Raw genomic sequence first — 16,295 nt, 5'->3', positions numbered from 1 at the left:
TGTATGCGTGACCATCTACTTATAGGAAGGTCCCAAATTTAATTAAAATCTGTTCCTATTTCTACTTTACTTCTGATGAGGTGAAGGTCGTGGCTTTCGTTCAATTTGCACAGCCTTTTGGGTGGGTAATAAACTCAATGTAACTCTTTAAAGTGGATGAGGCTAAGGCGCAAAGAATTGACTAGCGATCGTGCTTCTGTCCACTCTTCACTGTCCAACCTTGACACATCTGCCTCCCATTTGGTTGGTAGGTTAGCTAACAGGTCCGGCATACTTAATACTAGGGACACATATTCTGAAAATCCCCTTTCTTCTTAGTTGTTCGATTGTCGCCTTAAGTTCCAATGGGTTGAACTCTGGCATGAATGCTGCTCTAGTAAAATGAGTCTCTGGAGCAAGCCTTAGCTGCAGTTACTGGAAGAACTAGTTGGTATTCTTGTGTATGGTGCTCATAGGATTTTATATGGGTACCTTCCCATATGTCACCCAGCCTTGTGATCCCAGCCAGGTCCCATACCATTTAATTATGTAACTTGGCTAACCAGTTCCTGTTCCATAGTGTGTCGTAGTGGAATGGAAAGGATGGGGTACCCCTCCGATTTGATTCATTTCATTGCAGGTCGCCAGGAATATATTGGAATTCTAGTAACCCTGGGTACTGCCTGTGACAGGGCCACTCTGTAGAAAAAATCCAGCAATCCAAGTTTTTCTAGCATGCTGACTCATCTCTGTCTCCAAATATCCTATTGTTAATGGGGATAATTTGTGATGCGATGTAGTATAGTTTAATGTTTGATAACCTTCCTCCTCACGGTCCCTCTACCCCCTTCGTGATATATCACTGTCCCATAGGCAGCTGTTGAAAGCGACTGATTTCCCCAGAGAGGGTGGTGCATAATTTTCATCTGACCCACCATGGTTCTGTGTGCCGCCACCTCAAGGCTGCAGATATCTTCATGTACATCTGTGCTCATGTAGTACTTGGAAGGCATACTAATTGGTTTATGGGTGACATAGATCTCAGGAGTGTGGAATTCCTATAGGATGACCCCCAGGACATATTGTTTGGGGTCAAGGACAACAAGTTTTAGTTTTCATGTTTATTTTGTCCTTGGGACAAGTAGGCCCAACCCCCTGCAGCACAAACACTTTGGCTGCCAGTTTACGGTACCATATTATGGATCAGGAATGGGCATTGTCTGCAGTTAACTTAGGTTAACATATCAAGAGGTGGCCTGGTAATCAAAAGAATTACGAGGAAAGCACCAGGATCTCACTTTGAGTGGCATTATTGGAAGGTTTATTCCCTAAGCTTTGCAGACAAGCCAGCAGGTGGTATACATCTCCATAATACCTTTTGCAAGATACTGGGTCCGGGCATCCCTCTTATCAGGGTTAAGGTACCAAAACAGAAGCGCCTAACTCTTGGAGTCTTCCCTAAAAAAGGATAAAAGTCTTCACTCACCATGGTGACAGGCTTCATCATGAGGGCTCCTCTCACAATGGTGACTGTAAATTTTAGAGCCAGCAGGTAGGCCTTAATGGTTGTGTGGCTGATTGCATGTAATCTTGGTTTACCAGAAATTTTCCCTCTCGATTTTGCGGGCAAAGATACGTGCCGTAGGGATGTTTGCCTTCATCGTTGCAGAATGTGATTTGGTTTTCTAAGCTGTATAGGGTAGCTAATTTGTCAGGATATAGTTTCTCTACTGTAACAGATATAACACTTGGTCAATATCTGCACAGGCTAGAATAGCCAATACAGCATTTCACCTGCAAAATGCTTGCAGTTTGCTTGCGAAATCTCTTGTAAGGGAAAAATATTAAAATGAGTTTAGAGCCCGTCTATCGCTTACCTTTACTCATCATCCGTTTGCTTCCATATCGCTCTTGGTTCCTTGCTTCCTATTGGTCAGCACAGCCTCCTTGCCTCGTGCTTATTCCCTGACTTTGAGTCTTCGTCCTTGTTGTGAAGCTTCCTGAAGCCAGTGTCTTTCCATTGGCCAGCAGGCTCCTATAGTGACTTTTTTTCCTCTCCATGGTGTCACCCTCCACCACCACCCTCCCTTCCACTCCCGCCAACCGTGGCTTTGTGGACACTTACTTAATGATAACAAAACTGTTCTGCTTGAGAAGAGTTGGTGTTCTTTGCTTGCTCAATTGGATTGTCAGGGAATATTCTGTTTATAGTACACTTGCATGGAAAAAATCTTAAGTTAGCCACTGTGCATAGGAAAGGTTCCCAGAAGGTAAACTTGTATACGTTTTCCTGGCTGGTTGGGTTTCATATGTGGTGAAAAAATAACTTGCGGTGCAGAGAAAAACTTCACTTAGGTTGTTTTAAATCAAGGTAATTTGCAAATTGTGATGAGTGAAATAAGGATACCTTTGCAACACCAACAGTATAAACACATTCCTTAATTGTTTGAGTGCCCTGGACATAACGGTTACGTCCTGGGCAGCATCGCTCGGGTGCCCAGGACGTAACCATTACGTCCTGGTACAGTGCTCCCCGATGGCCTCACACCCCCCTCCCATGGGCAGGGACGGAAGGGGAATCACTTTCCCTTCCACTCCGGTCCTCCCCCAACCCCCCCCCCCCCCCCCCCCCCCCCCCCCCCCCATGGCATCTGTTGACGTCAACAGAGGCTTCCTCCGATCACGTAGAGGGGGCAAGAGAGACATGAAAAGAGAGGAAAGGCCTTTCCTCTCCTTTCATGTCTCTCGCATCCCGATCGGGCATCAGAAATGCCCACTACGCACCAGGGGATTTTTTTTTTTTAATTGTATTTACGCATAAGGTGAGCGGCCCCTTGGGCAAGGGCCGCTCCCAAGGGGGGTACATTTTTAGGATATTTCTGTCCCCCCCCAGGGGCAGATCGGCCTATTATAATTTGGCTGATCTTCCCCCGGGGGGCAGAAACCACTAGACACCAGGGACTTTTTTTATTTTATTTTAAAAAATTAGAAAAATTATATGTGGAGAGCGACCCCTTAGGCAAGGGTCACTCCCCTGGGGCAAAATTAACTTTAGGCCATTTTTACCCCCTTGGGGGCAGATCGACCTATTTTTATTAGGCCAATCTCCCCCCAAGGGGGGCAGAAACAACTGTGTCAATTTCACGCAAGGGGAGTAACCCCTTAGGCAACTGTCGTTCCCCTGGGAGCACTTTTATTTTAGGCCATTTCTGCCCCCACAGGGGTAGATCAACCTATTTTTATTAGGCCGATCTGCCCCCAAGGGGGGCAGAAACCAATAGGCACCAAGGATTTTTTTTTTTTTGTGCCAATTTCATGCAAGGGGAGCGACCGCTAACGCAAGGGTCGTTCCCCTGGGAGGGCAAATTTATTTTAGGCCGTTTCTGCTCCCCTTGGGGGCAGATCGGCCTATTTCTATTAGGCCAATCTGCTGGGGGGGTGGGGGCAGAAACCACTTAGGCACCAGAAATTGGTGTGTATGTGTGTGTTTTGTTTGGCGGAGCAGCCCCTTGGTTCTTTCCCCCAAGATCGGCCTATTTTTGGAAGGCCCATCTGCTCCCTAGTGGGGCAGAAAGCCGACCAGAGACTAGGGAAGTTTTTTTTTTTTTTTAAGAGGGTGGGGGTATGGCCATACCCTCACCTCAAAAAATGGGGCCAAAGTTGTTCTCACCGGTGGGCAGATGGGGCAATTACCCCCGATCCACTCCTGTGGTGTGGTGTGGGGTGGGGGGGCAGAAAGCCTACTAGCTGCCAGGGAATTAAAAAAAAATATATATATATAGGGGGTGGTGTCTACCAACCAATATGGGCATGGTTATGCCCCCACCCCAACTGAAGTGGGTGACAGTCTTTCAGCTCTCCCCGGCACACTAAAACCTCTTATCCCATGGCAAGCAAGTGGACATTTGATTATTTTGGGCGATGAGAGCTTGTCTAACTCTCAAAGTTGTCCCACTTTGAATGATGAGGGCTTCACTTTTTAGACTTTGGGACACTGCCATGTAGAAAAATCCACAAGACCTAGACGCATCTGAAAACTAAACATCTGGGTGAGTCCAGGGTGGTGTGCTTCACATGCACCCCACACCATTTCCTTACCCACAATGCCCTGCAACCCTCCATCTTTGCTAGAAATCACAAATTTTTCCCACATTTTTGTGGTGGAACCTTCCGGAATCTGGAGGAATTCACAAAATTCCTACCAACCAGCATTGTCGCATCTATACCAATAAAAATTCTGCCCCACTTGTCAGCCTAAAAATGTGTTTTTTTCAAATTGCCTTTTTGGACCCTCTTTGGTTCCCCCTCAATTTCAACAAGTTTTCGGCTCTTCCCTGTAACAGGCACTTGGCTCACCTACACAAGTGAGGTATCATTTTTACTGGGATACTGAGAGGAACGTTGGGTGGTAGGAAATTTGTCCCAAATGCTGTGATCCCACACAGATATGTGGAAAAAATGTGTTTTTTGTATTTTAAGCTAAATTTGAGGTTTGGTGAGGATTCTGGGTAAGAGAACACTGGGGTACCTGCGTAAGTCATACCTCCCTGGGTTCCCTCGGGTGTCTAGTTTTCAGAAATGTTTGGGTTTGGTAGGTTTCCCTATATGGCTGCTGAGCCCAGGACCAAAAATGCAGGAGCCGCATACCCCCCTTCCCCGCAATTCCTCTCCTGCATTTTTATCGGGAGACTTGGAGGAACGCTGGGTGGAAGGAAATTTGTGGCTCCTCTTGGATTCCAGAACTTTCTGTCACCGAAATGTGAGGGGAAAAAGTGTGTTTTTTTTGTTTTGGCCAAATTTTGAGGTTTGCAAAGGATTCCGGATACCAGAACCAGGCGAGTGCCCCACAAGTCACCCCATGTTGGATTCCCCTAGGTGTCTAGTTTTTAAAAATACACAGGTTTGGTAGGTTTTCCTAGGTGCCAGCTGAGCTAGAGATCAAAATCCACAGCTAGGCACTTTCCAAAAAACACCTCAGTTTTCAATGTAAAAATGTGATGTGTCCTTGTTGCGTTTCCTGTTGCAGGCATTAGGCCTACCCACGCAAGTGAGGTACCATTTTTATCGGGAGACTTCAGGGAACACAGAATGGCAGAACAGTGTTATTGCCCCTTGTGTTTCTCTGCACTTTTTCCTTCCAAATGTAATACGGTGTGTAAAAAAAGATGTCTATTTGAGAAATGCCCTGTAATTCACATGCTAGTATGGGGACCCTGGAATTCATGTGCAAATAACCACCTATTTTTCACTCTTTATATTTCACCTAATGAATTGCTGTATTCCCGGTATTCAATGAAAACCCATTGCAAGGTGCATCTCATTTACTGGCTCTGGGTACCTAGGGTTTTTGAGGAACCTACAAGCCCTATATATCCCCGCAACCAGAAGAGTCCAGCAGATGTAACAGTATATTGCTTTAAAAAAAATTGACCGCAGGAAAAGGTTGGAGTAAAGCGTGGTGAGAAATGCCTGTTTTTTCACATGAATTTCTAAATCTTTTTATTTCAGCTGTTATTTTCTGTAGGAAAACCTTGTAGAATCTACACAAGTGACCCCTTGTTGAATTCAGAATTGTGTCTACTTTTCAGAGATGTTTAGCTTTCCAGGATCCAGCATTGGTTTCACACTCATTTCTGTCACTAACTTGAAGGAGGCTAAAAATGGGGTATGTCCCAGTAAAATGTCAAAATTGTGTTGAAAAGGTTGGTTTTCTGATTCAAGTCTGCCTGTTCCAGAAAGCTGGGTGGTTGGTGATTTTAGCACTGCAAACCCTTTGTTGATGCCATTTTCAGGGTAAAAAACACAAGTCTTCTCCTGCAGCCCTTTTTCCCGATTTTTCTTTTTTTTTAAAGAAAACAAATATGTTGCTGTATTTTGGCTACTTTCTTGGTCTCCTTCAGGGGAACCCATAAACTCTGGGTACCTCTAGAATCCCTTGGATGTTGGTAAAAAAGTATGCAAATTTGGCGTGGGTAGTTTATGTGGACAAAATGTTATGAGGGCCTAAGTGCGAACTGCCCCAAATAGCCAAAAAAAAGGCCTAGCAGCGAAGGGGTTAAAACCTCAGTCTTTTGCAGTGTGGGGTAATTGTTTGCATTTTAGCTCTGTTTTGAGATTCGTCTCTAATCTGCACTCTGGTGTGCGGAACAGTTATTAGTTTTCACTATTGCAATTTTCATTGTGTGTTTGCTGCAGTACTTTAACGCTCGCTCCGTAGATTCTTCAGCTGTGTGTCGCTATTTTTCATCGCACACTCGGTGTATTGTGTTCTGCTTGACCTTGTTTAATACTGTTATTTTCTCATCTAGGTGTCGGGAAGAGCAGTCTGTTGCTTCGGTTCGCTGATAACACCTTCTCCGGTAAGTGCGCCCTCGGCATTTCCTCTTCAGTAAATTACTGACTTCCACGCCAAATTATTTTTGAAAAGTTGTACAAAAAACACAGCGTCGGTGCCATAAAATGAGGAAACAGTGGGCGGATAAGCCTTGGCGAAGAGCCTACATATCTCTATTCCTCACTTGTCAAAAGTTGGTGCCTTCAAAAGCGGTCTCTTTCCAGCTTTAATCACTATTTTAATAAGCATTAGCAAAGCCAGCCTCATTTTCACTTTAGCAATCTAGTGCAGTTATTAATTTTTATTTTTCCATTGCAGGCATGTGTCGTCAAATATAAAAAGAAAAAAATGATGCTATTTAAAACGTTTGCTTCTAATACACATTTTAAATTCAAACAAAAAAGAACTATTTCTTACCCGTTTTAGTTTTGATACGCATCACAGGAAGTGTAGGGCCAGATGTATCAAGAATCCATTTTGCGATTCTCAAAAAGCGATTTTTAAGAAATTGCTCTTTCAGAGTCGCAAAAAGGTATGCATCAAATATGCGATTTGGTAATAGCGATTTCATAAAAATTGCAAATGCTATTACCGAATCACAAATAGCGATTCTGACCCCATTCCCACCTATGGGCCTGTAGGCCCATATTTGCAAATTTTTTGCATTTCCCAAATTGCAAATTCCTAACTGGAATTCGCAATTTCGGAAATGCAAACCCCAGGGTGCTGGGGGCCTAAGACCCCCTCTGCTGCACCCCCTTAAAATTATTTTAGGACATGTAAGGCGCACACATGCCAAAAGGGCTTGTGTGCTTACATGTCAATTTTAAAAATGCATTTTATAAAATTTGCACATGGTTACCACCAAATTGTATTTGGTGATAATTATGATTCCTTAATGCCCAATTCGCATTAAGGAAAAGCTTGATACATGTGCTTAAGAAATCGCAAATAAGGATTCCTTATGTACGATTTCTTATTTAGAGAATTGCAATTTGCGATTCTGTAAACAGGGTCGTAATTTTAAGGAATCGCTATTTTAGTGATTCCTTAAAATTGCATAGCGAATGTCTTTCATACATACTGAAAGGCATTTTTGCATTCGCAAACGGATGTTTGCCCCGTTTGCAAATGCAAAAATCTTTGATACATCTGGCCCGTAGATTTTTATTTGTGCAAAGAAAGAGTACTTTTGACTTTAATCTAATATTTCAGAGTACAGTAATTCAAACACACAAGGAGGACAAAAAATAGGAAAGGATAGAGAATGGAGAGAGAAAGCATTGGCAAAGTATTGGCTCCCCTTCTCTGCCACCGAAGTGCAATTTTTTTTTTAGACCTATATGAACATGTGTTTGGGTAAAAATGCTTGCAGTGCAAGAAAGCTAGTGGCGGAAATGGGCTGATCTGCATTCGAACAGACTAAGGGCCTAATTATGAGTCTGGCGGTAGCGGTCAGACCGCCACATTACGACTCTGGCAGTCTGACCGCCAAGGGACCGCTGTTTCCACTGGGTCACTAAGTGACCCATCCATTTGTGTCTACCAGTCCCCCTCTCTCTCGTCTGTTTCCCTGTCTCAACTCCAAGCCCACTGACAACCCAACAACCCTTGTTTCCTGTGGCCACTGAAAAATAAATCCTACGCTAGCAGTTCTATATGCTGCCTTCTTCTGGTCACCCCCTTCTTGTGCTTGTCGGTTCACTGCCATTCCCAATACGTACTAACTTATTGCCAACTTGCTGGACCTTATCTTCAGTATCCTTGGACATTCTGCATGCTCATTTTCATAGTACTTCTAGGCATACTCTTATTTCAGCTTGCTGGGTCCCCGTACTCTCAAGCGTGGGTCTCAGCAAAGGAATGAGGCTAATCCTTCTCTACTGTCAGTCCCTATAAATCTGCCCTAAAATCTATAATTAACCATCTACACATGGGAAAACACTGTAAATAGATAATTGCCTTGAAAATAAACTCTCTTGCTAATATCTATAGAAATAATTGAAAGTTGGTACCCCAGACCACCAATGGGCACTGAGATAATACTAATGTGAGGGTGTACGCTAATAAAATAAAGTCTCGTAATCCCTGACTCACTGTCGACATCCTTTGCCCTTAGAGGCGAGAAACGCACTGTTTTCATGAACAACTGAGTCTACCTTCCGCCACGCATAAATGATGGCATTAGAACAACCATTTGTTCATTGGCTGCTTTATTTCATTTTACTTTTTTAAAGCTTTCATCCATATTCTCCTGCACCGCACTTACTTCATCACATTTGTTCTCCACAACCGGTTGCCCGTTACCCCCAATTTTAAATCTCCTTTAGTGGGGTTAAACCAGCCCAAAGCAGACGTTTGGCTAATCCATTCTCCCTCACCTCACTCTAAAACCCTTCCACTATACTCCTGCACTGCAACAGTTGCCCTGTCTTTCCCTCTGTCCTGTTGCCAACATGCACCTTATTAATCCTAAAACCTAGGAACTCGCCACAAGGGCCCTTACCATTTTCTATCTTTCTCCCTTGGACCCTTCAACAGCCACATGTCCATACAGACATCAGCTGTCTCAGATGTCGTCTTCCACCAACAATATCCTCAGTGACCGGTGGAATGCACCAAATTAAGGAAAGAGAGGAACAAAAGGAGAACCCTGGGGAACTCACAACCCATTAAGGGCTCACTTAGCCTCTACCAACATCCGTTCTCTACCTCTCCCTCTCGTGGACCTTATGGCCACATCTATCCACATGTTCTTTCTCCTGGCCTCCCGTAGTGAGGTGCTAGCAGTCAGTACTGTAACGTAGCCTACCATTCCCATGGTACAAGAGACTATCCTCTCTTCCTCGACCAATGGGCTGCATTGTTAGTAATAGTAGAGATGGCGAATTACTTCTGCTCCTGCAAACAGATCAATATCTGTACACCTCTCTGTCTAGTCCTGGATCACAAGCACAAACAGGTCTGCCGCCTTACAATCTGTTAACTACAGGAAGCCGCTGCTGCGCCGACCCCACACGCTCTCACTACTCGCATGACCATGGAAACCTCCCCGAGGGCCACCTCTTCCACACTTGTTGCTCTCTCCTCACTGAAACATTGCGAGACCCACTTTTCTTTTGAAAATTGACGAGCTGTCTCTTTACCGCACCCCGACCAACTAACATTTTCTCATAGTGACACTAATCAGGTGTCACCCAGCATACCCGGGGAGTACAGGTATTTTTCTCAGTGTGTTCAGTTGTGGTTTTTGATTCTTTGTAGTTATAATCTCTCTCGAATTTTCATCCTGAGGATTGCTTTGTAGCCTTTCTTCCCGACTCTGCTTGGCTGGCGCTCCAAATGCACATCTTAGGCAAGCCTGCCAGGGACTTGCCGGGACCAGTGCCAGGTTTGCCTCCTGCATTCGGGAACCTCTTGTCATTGGCACTAGTAGATAAGCTCATGCATTGCTTTGACCTGTTGGGAGCTTTGTGGAGTGACTTTTTCCAACCGGGGTTAAATACCAATATTTCGTTACACCGGACTTTTCTTGTTTATGCTTCTTTACCCAGCCGCACTTCCCTCACCTATGAACAATATTGGAGTGACCTCCTCATTTACTGAAGCACTGGGAAGATCGTCCGCAACCCTCGCACTTAACCTCATTGCTGGACAGGCCGCAAAGCACACTGTGGAACTGTTGACTAGTTTAAACCCCTGTCACTTCAATCTCCTCATTTTTTCGGATATCCGCTTTTGGAATGGAAGCAATACAAATATATCTGATATGCTGCCCCTGATTCTGTCATAGAAAACCGAGTCTATGTTGCCTTTATGTAAAAAGTGAACATAATTTCTAAAATCATTAAATACAGAGATTCTGCCAACTTGTGGCCTTCACTAACTAGTTTTTCCAACATCTTTCTATAGTTACCTCCTTCTGCACCGACTCCTCCCGCCCTTCTACCCTTTGGGGTGCTGTTCCTTTTTTCCCCATTAAATACGGCTTATGAATCCAGATTATCATCTTTTTTACTTTAATGTTTTGTCCAATGATTGTTCTCGTCCTCTGAATCACAAATTGATGGATATTTTTCATGCATAAGTATTGTCCAGTGCTTTTCACACTGCCTCGATGGTGGTGGCCCCGGGCTTTTCATAGTCTTTTCCAACCACCATGGTGAAATTGCTTCGAGTGGCTGTCTCCTTACAGAATAAATCATATCTATGCTGTTGACTGTAGCCTTTTCTAATCCGGATTCCTGTAGCATACACTACGACGGAAGCTTATGGAGATTAAATAGAAGGCTCTCTCGCTGTCTTATCTGGTCACGATGCTCACAGCACAAACTTAACATATCACTTATTTGTCCATTGCTGTGGTGGCTAGGTCATTGATTTGCAAGAATGGTTACTGAGTACCTTGACTAATGTTTGTACCTTCTAACTCGAAGTTGAGGCAGAGCAACGGTCTGGTCTATTAGTGTTCTGACATACATAGGGCAGTAAAGCAACTGTTGCAAATGAGTCAGAGACGCTGGTCAAACAGAAAAAAAATGACCACCTTCTGACTTATCCTTAAAGTGAGGTCCACACTTTGTGTTTGTGCAATAACATTGGCTACGAGTCCCGTGAGAAATGCATGGGAGTGTTAAACGTCTAATGCCAGTTTAGGTGAGCCTTCCTGCAGTAATAGCCAGCAACCCATGTCTCGGGCAGCAAGCCAGCACAGCAATGAGTAGACATTGCTTGATTGGGTGAAAACTATGGCTTTCCACTGGGCTGCTGTGTGGTCCACCTACAATGAAGACTAGAGTGACACAGTGGCTGTTGGGTTATTCTTGAGAACTTAAAAGCCATGCTTTGGGAGACTTCCAGGAGAATTCCGAAATTACGAGATCAATGCACGGATTATCATGACCAGCGTACCTTTTGCAAAAATCAGTGATCCATTTGCATGTAGTACAAGGATTGGTAGGGGCCAGGGAACGACGCAGGAGCATTGTTGGGAATTTTCTATACTGGACAACCATTGGTCAGTGGGCCAGGAAAGCCTTCCGGTGTCAAGTAGCGTCACTCAATGACATCCAGTAGGCAATGCAACAGGCAAAGTCATAAATCTAGTTCATCAAGATGATGGGACAGGACCAGTGTCCATTGAAAGCGTCTTATTGTATTCCCTAGTATTTTCCTGTTTATAATACATATTCAGTTTGTATTGTGAGTCCCCTAATTATATACGTTGTTACTATAGGTGCTGCATTTCTTACATTGTCACTTTACTGTCACTTAACCCCTTGTAGGAATTGGTGGTTTTCATTGTAGCAGCAGTATATTTTTTTAATGGTTGATCTGGGAAAGAAATTCATCAAAGGGAAACCAGTTCACCAGACCTATGGATGCCACCACCAACTATTTTCTGGGATACCCAAATGTGCAGATTTCAGTAGCTCAGTGGATTTGCAAAGCCTGTGTATATTTGTGAACTATCAATGAGTTATTTCCAGTAAAAGTGCCTCAGTAGTCCGCGGTCTGAGCACTGGAGCCCAATTAACTCCTGAGCTTAGTACCTTTATAGAACTGGGAAAAGTTGAGCAAGCACTGGATTGTGACGAAGATGCAATTCCGTAGATTAAAGTTGCATGTAACATCAGGGATAAACGGTGTAATGCAGCAGAGGAAGAGGTCCTAAAAAATAAAATAAAAATAGACTGGACCCTTTGCACTGTATTTAATATTATTGTGTGATGTATAGGCATGCGTACAGCATACAAACTACCATTGGCAAGACATCTTATTGCATTTAGTAATCTAGGGTGACTTTACCAGGGGACAATTCTGTTGAATTCAAAACAGGCCGGGGTCCTATCATTACTGAATATCGCAAGAACCCCTTAGACATAGTTATTTAGTTGGAGGGTGTCAACTATGATTTCTGCCTTATTGAAAGTAGTGTACTTAAGAAAGGAGTTGGCTTTGCCAATCCTTTTGGCAGTGGCACGGTTGCATAAAGAAGCATGCGTGTGCATAGTTAGCAATCTGTTAGTAGGTTTTCTAATAAAAAAAAAAAGTACATGCCAAGATGGCTGTCAGTGTGCACATGTGTCACCAAGAAGTTGTGCTTGTGTTGTGACCCATGCTTACATCATGAACAATTTAGATTTCGAATTCTAACATTCATAAGGGTTAGTTTTATAAAATATATACTTGCCCAATGGACACGATGCTTCAGAAATCCACTTGCCCTGTACAGAAATCCACTTATCCCTTTTTGGTACCATGCAGTTAGGTGGTAAATTATGGACGCCTCTCATGTTATCTCAGGGTTTGGATTCTGGCAAGTCTCTGATTTGCCCACGTTTCCAAAAACCTATGTACAGGTTCTAGAAGTAGGTGTCAATTGTTAGTTCTACGGTTGGAGTGCTCTGTGAATTTGGGCACTAACTTGCATGTCAAGTGTATTCAACAAGTCACTGCTGATCTCTTCCCACGCTAGAAAAGGTTGAAAGTATATTTGTGTAAAGGCCAGGAGTAGAACTTTTTCCAGGATGGGGATAAAAAAAGGTTTGTAGAAAAAGTTAATTTGCAATCAGTCAGCAGACTTTTGTATAAATGAATATGACACCAAAGGGGTCTCTTCATGCTGAAATAACATATGTTTTTTGTTATCCAACTCATTGATGCTCATTTTATTGATCCCGGCAAGATGAAAGTCTGAATGGCCCCATCAGGAATCAAATCTATGACCATGTAGATTTGAAAAGGGAATTCATAAAAGTTTCATGGGGGGTTCTAGGAATACTGTTGTGAACTCCTGAAAGTTGTAAATCTGTACCAATACCTGCAGGTGCACTTTAATATCTTACTTAAACATTGGCCCTTAACCTTCTTCCATGATTCTTCCTTTTTTAACAAACATTTTGGTATACAGCAAAAACATTTTAATATAAAATTCCTCAGAAAAAAATGGTATCTAAAATTGCAAGATAGGTTAACAAAAAGCTTTTATCAATTTGCATTTTTTTGTGTGTATATTTTATTTTGAAAACAAAACATCACCAATCTGGCTTTTGGGCTTTTCCATATAATCATGGAGCATTATCAGCTGCTTTAAATTGTTAAATTTACAAACATTTGCATACCTTTTTGTACTGGAATCACTGTCAGTAATGGAAGCTGAGCTCGCGGCTCTCAGCATTTACTTACAGTGGAAGCCCTAATAGTAAATATTTTGCATTAATGAATCATATGTACATTGTTGAACCATTTATAGATATAAATAAATTCTTACTTTAGTGGCAGAAAATAATTCCAAGAAACCGTTCTGAAAACTGACAGAAAAAGGTGTTGTGCTTCATGGGTTTCGGCCCACTTGTCCGTGAGCCTGAAAATTTTCTGCCTTTGCCCCGGTGCTTAATTTGTCAATAAAAATGTGCCGGTGCCCAAAGCTCTCCTCTGAAACACGTTGCTGCTGCAATTAAATGTGCGAGCACAGAGTACTGAGGCACCGGTAAGCCTCAAGCCATCTCGGGCCTCTTTAATCCATGTACAGCCATTCCCTGTCTCTTCAGCTCACTCTTGCAGCTTCCGTCTTCCCCCTTTGTGACGTTTTTTCGTTTCTCTCCTCCTCTGTCTTTCCCATATGTCTTTTACTCACAGTAAATGCTTGAGGCAGAAAAATAAGTGCCGACCCTCAAAAATAAGTGCCTCTACCCTGCACCTAAAACCACTGGCTCAAATTAAGCTCTGCTTTGCTCCTAACCAATATGATCTTGACTATTGGGATAAAACATAGATCAGGGGTGTGGAATTCCTATCTGCGTGTTAGAATTGTAACAGGATAAATGAAAACATATTTTGAAAAGGTGTGTGCACAGCCCAAAAAACACAAGTGAGCAGCCAGCTGACACTGTGCAGCTGCTGGATCCTCATAAAAAAATAAAGTTTAAAGGAAACTGTTAAAAAAAACAAAAACATGGGGAGTGGAGCAGGGAGTATCAAGAAGCAGGGAGTGGGGAGAAAATGAAACAAGCATTTTCAGTGCAACGGGTCTCGCATTTGCTCGAGTTAGAGCTATTAGCGTTGTAAAGAAAAAAAAAAACGCAGCGCAATCGCACTATATAAAATGCAGTGCGATTGCGCTGTGTGGAAAATAAACAAAGTAGTCCGGACACCATGCTGAAAACATCGAGCCTCGTATGTTTTTAGTAGTTTACCGGTGCTCTCGAGGAGGGCTAAACTCTGGAAAAGGCATGACGTATGCATGCCTTTCACAAATGAAATCAAGCGGATTTTAAAAGGCAAGCCCACGAACCAATGTAAGTGACTGACGTGACATGGGCGTGGTTGTTAGCCCAAAGAGCGATTACAGAATGGGACGGAGAGCTTTGCGCTCGCCCATTAAAATGAGACAGCCAAGAAATGCATGCACTCCCATAGAGTGCTCAGAGCAAAATGAAAGTGAATTCTATCAAGTATTCAGTAGAAAGCTACCACGCATCCAGTCAGAACACTGCAAGTGTGCTTTAGTGAGAGAAAAGCAAGAATAGAGTAAAGCCATCAAATCTAGAGCAGACTACTGAGAAATACAACAGATTCATCCAATCATGGGCCAGGGGCTAACCCAAAGCCCTCTCTCGATATATTCGTCGTGTTTGAAATCATAGGTTTTATTAGAGAAAGCTAAAGTGGCTTGTAGACCTAAAAAAAGGAGCTTTGCTTGTATATAAGGAAGGGCCGATATGTCCATGTGTGGGCCGTTTATTTGGCTGTTTGTGGGCCTGTTTTGTGCTCGATTTGTCCCGTTGATTTCCAATACAATAAAAAAAACTGCTGTATGCTCAATTCTATGCAGTCTTCCTTTCCACACATTGCAAAAAAACCTTATACAGCGTATCTTTCCAAGTTCAAAGCTGCTACAACTTGCAAACGTAGGCCTCTTGTTTTGTTGTTTTACAAACAGAGCAACTTTTATTTCGGGGCCGGTACCTATTTTCTGTCCCAGTCCCACCTTGGGAATACTGCTGCCGGTTGATTACTACTGTGGGGGTCGCGTGGAGGTTTAAGCCGGTTCTTTCATTCAGACCGTAACACGAGAGGAAGTGTGAGCTCAGCGTGTGTAGTGTCACCGCCATCTCCACTGTCCCATTTCTGTGACGTCTGTCGCCGACCATTGCACGATCCGATGATCAGAAGAGAAGCAGTAAGTCATAGTTGTTCCGACAATTATTTTCCATCTCTGGCAATTATGAACAAGACTTTGCAGCCTCTGAACCAACACTAAATCTCATGTGAGACCTGAATGCCGGATGGACTTTGAAATCCGTGCTCCAGATGACATCGGAACTGAGTTGAGTGGGTCCACAGGCTGCAGAAACTGCAGAACTCTGCAGCCACACATGTGGCTGAAGTGCCTATGCACAGACCTGTTATTTAAACTTTGTGTAAATCACGCTGTTTAGGGATATTGTAACTACTAATGGGAGCACTAATTGGCAAAGTCCAAAGGTCTGGCTGTGGACCGTTGGTTAATTCTGTGTGTGTGTGTGTTTTTTTTCTTAACTTTTTTTAATTGCAAACATATGCCACAAAAGTAACCAGAAAAAGTCACCTTAATGTAGCTTCAGTATGCATGCAAAGTTTGACATTTCCACTTTTGACTGCTGTGGCCGTTTTAATAGTAAATTTGTTTTAAATACGAAGCCTTTTAGTTGTTCCATGCATGTTATTCGTGAAGGGACACTACAATTGCAGGCAGCTACAATGTCACGTACATAGACTTTTAAAAATGACCGAAAAAATCCTCTAACCTTCAGAAGTGAAGGCAAATGAAATAGCAGTTATATAAATATTAATAAATAAAAAGGGCAGACAAACCGAAGTTGTATTCTTCGGCAGTACTGCCCCTGAACTCTGGAAGAACTTTTATCCTGAAAATGCCCCTCCTCCAGGCCCTGAGGGGAAGTACAGACAAGAATTTAGGGGTCAAATTCGATAATTG

At 43.1% G+C, this 16,295-nt stretch overlaps 1 protein-coding gene across 1 annotated transcript in view; it reads left to right on the top strand.

The window, feature by feature from the left end:
- Positions 1-16,295, top strand: part of LOC138304351 (ras-related protein Rab-35-like) — a 98,843-nt gene that overhangs the window by 34,198 nt on the left and 48,350 nt on the right. Inside the window, exon 2 of the mRNA XM_069244327.1 lies at positions 6,288-6,338. Within this exon, the coding sequence (XP_069100428.1) occupies positions 6,288-6,338 (51 nt within the window). The remainder of the gene's footprint in view (positions 1-6,287; positions 6,339-16,295) is intronic.

The sequence above is a fragment of the Pleurodeles waltl genome, chromosome 7 (genome assembly GCF_031143425.1).
Source record: "Pleurodeles waltl isolate 20211129_DDA chromosome 7, aPleWal1.hap1.20221129, whole genome shotgun sequence".
In the NCBI taxonomy this organism is placed as follows: Eukaryota; Metazoa; Chordata; class Amphibia; order Caudata; family Salamandridae; genus Pleurodeles; species Pleurodeles waltl.
Note: the sequence above shows the minus strand (reverse complement) of the source record. Positions and strands in the feature narration are given on the sequence as shown.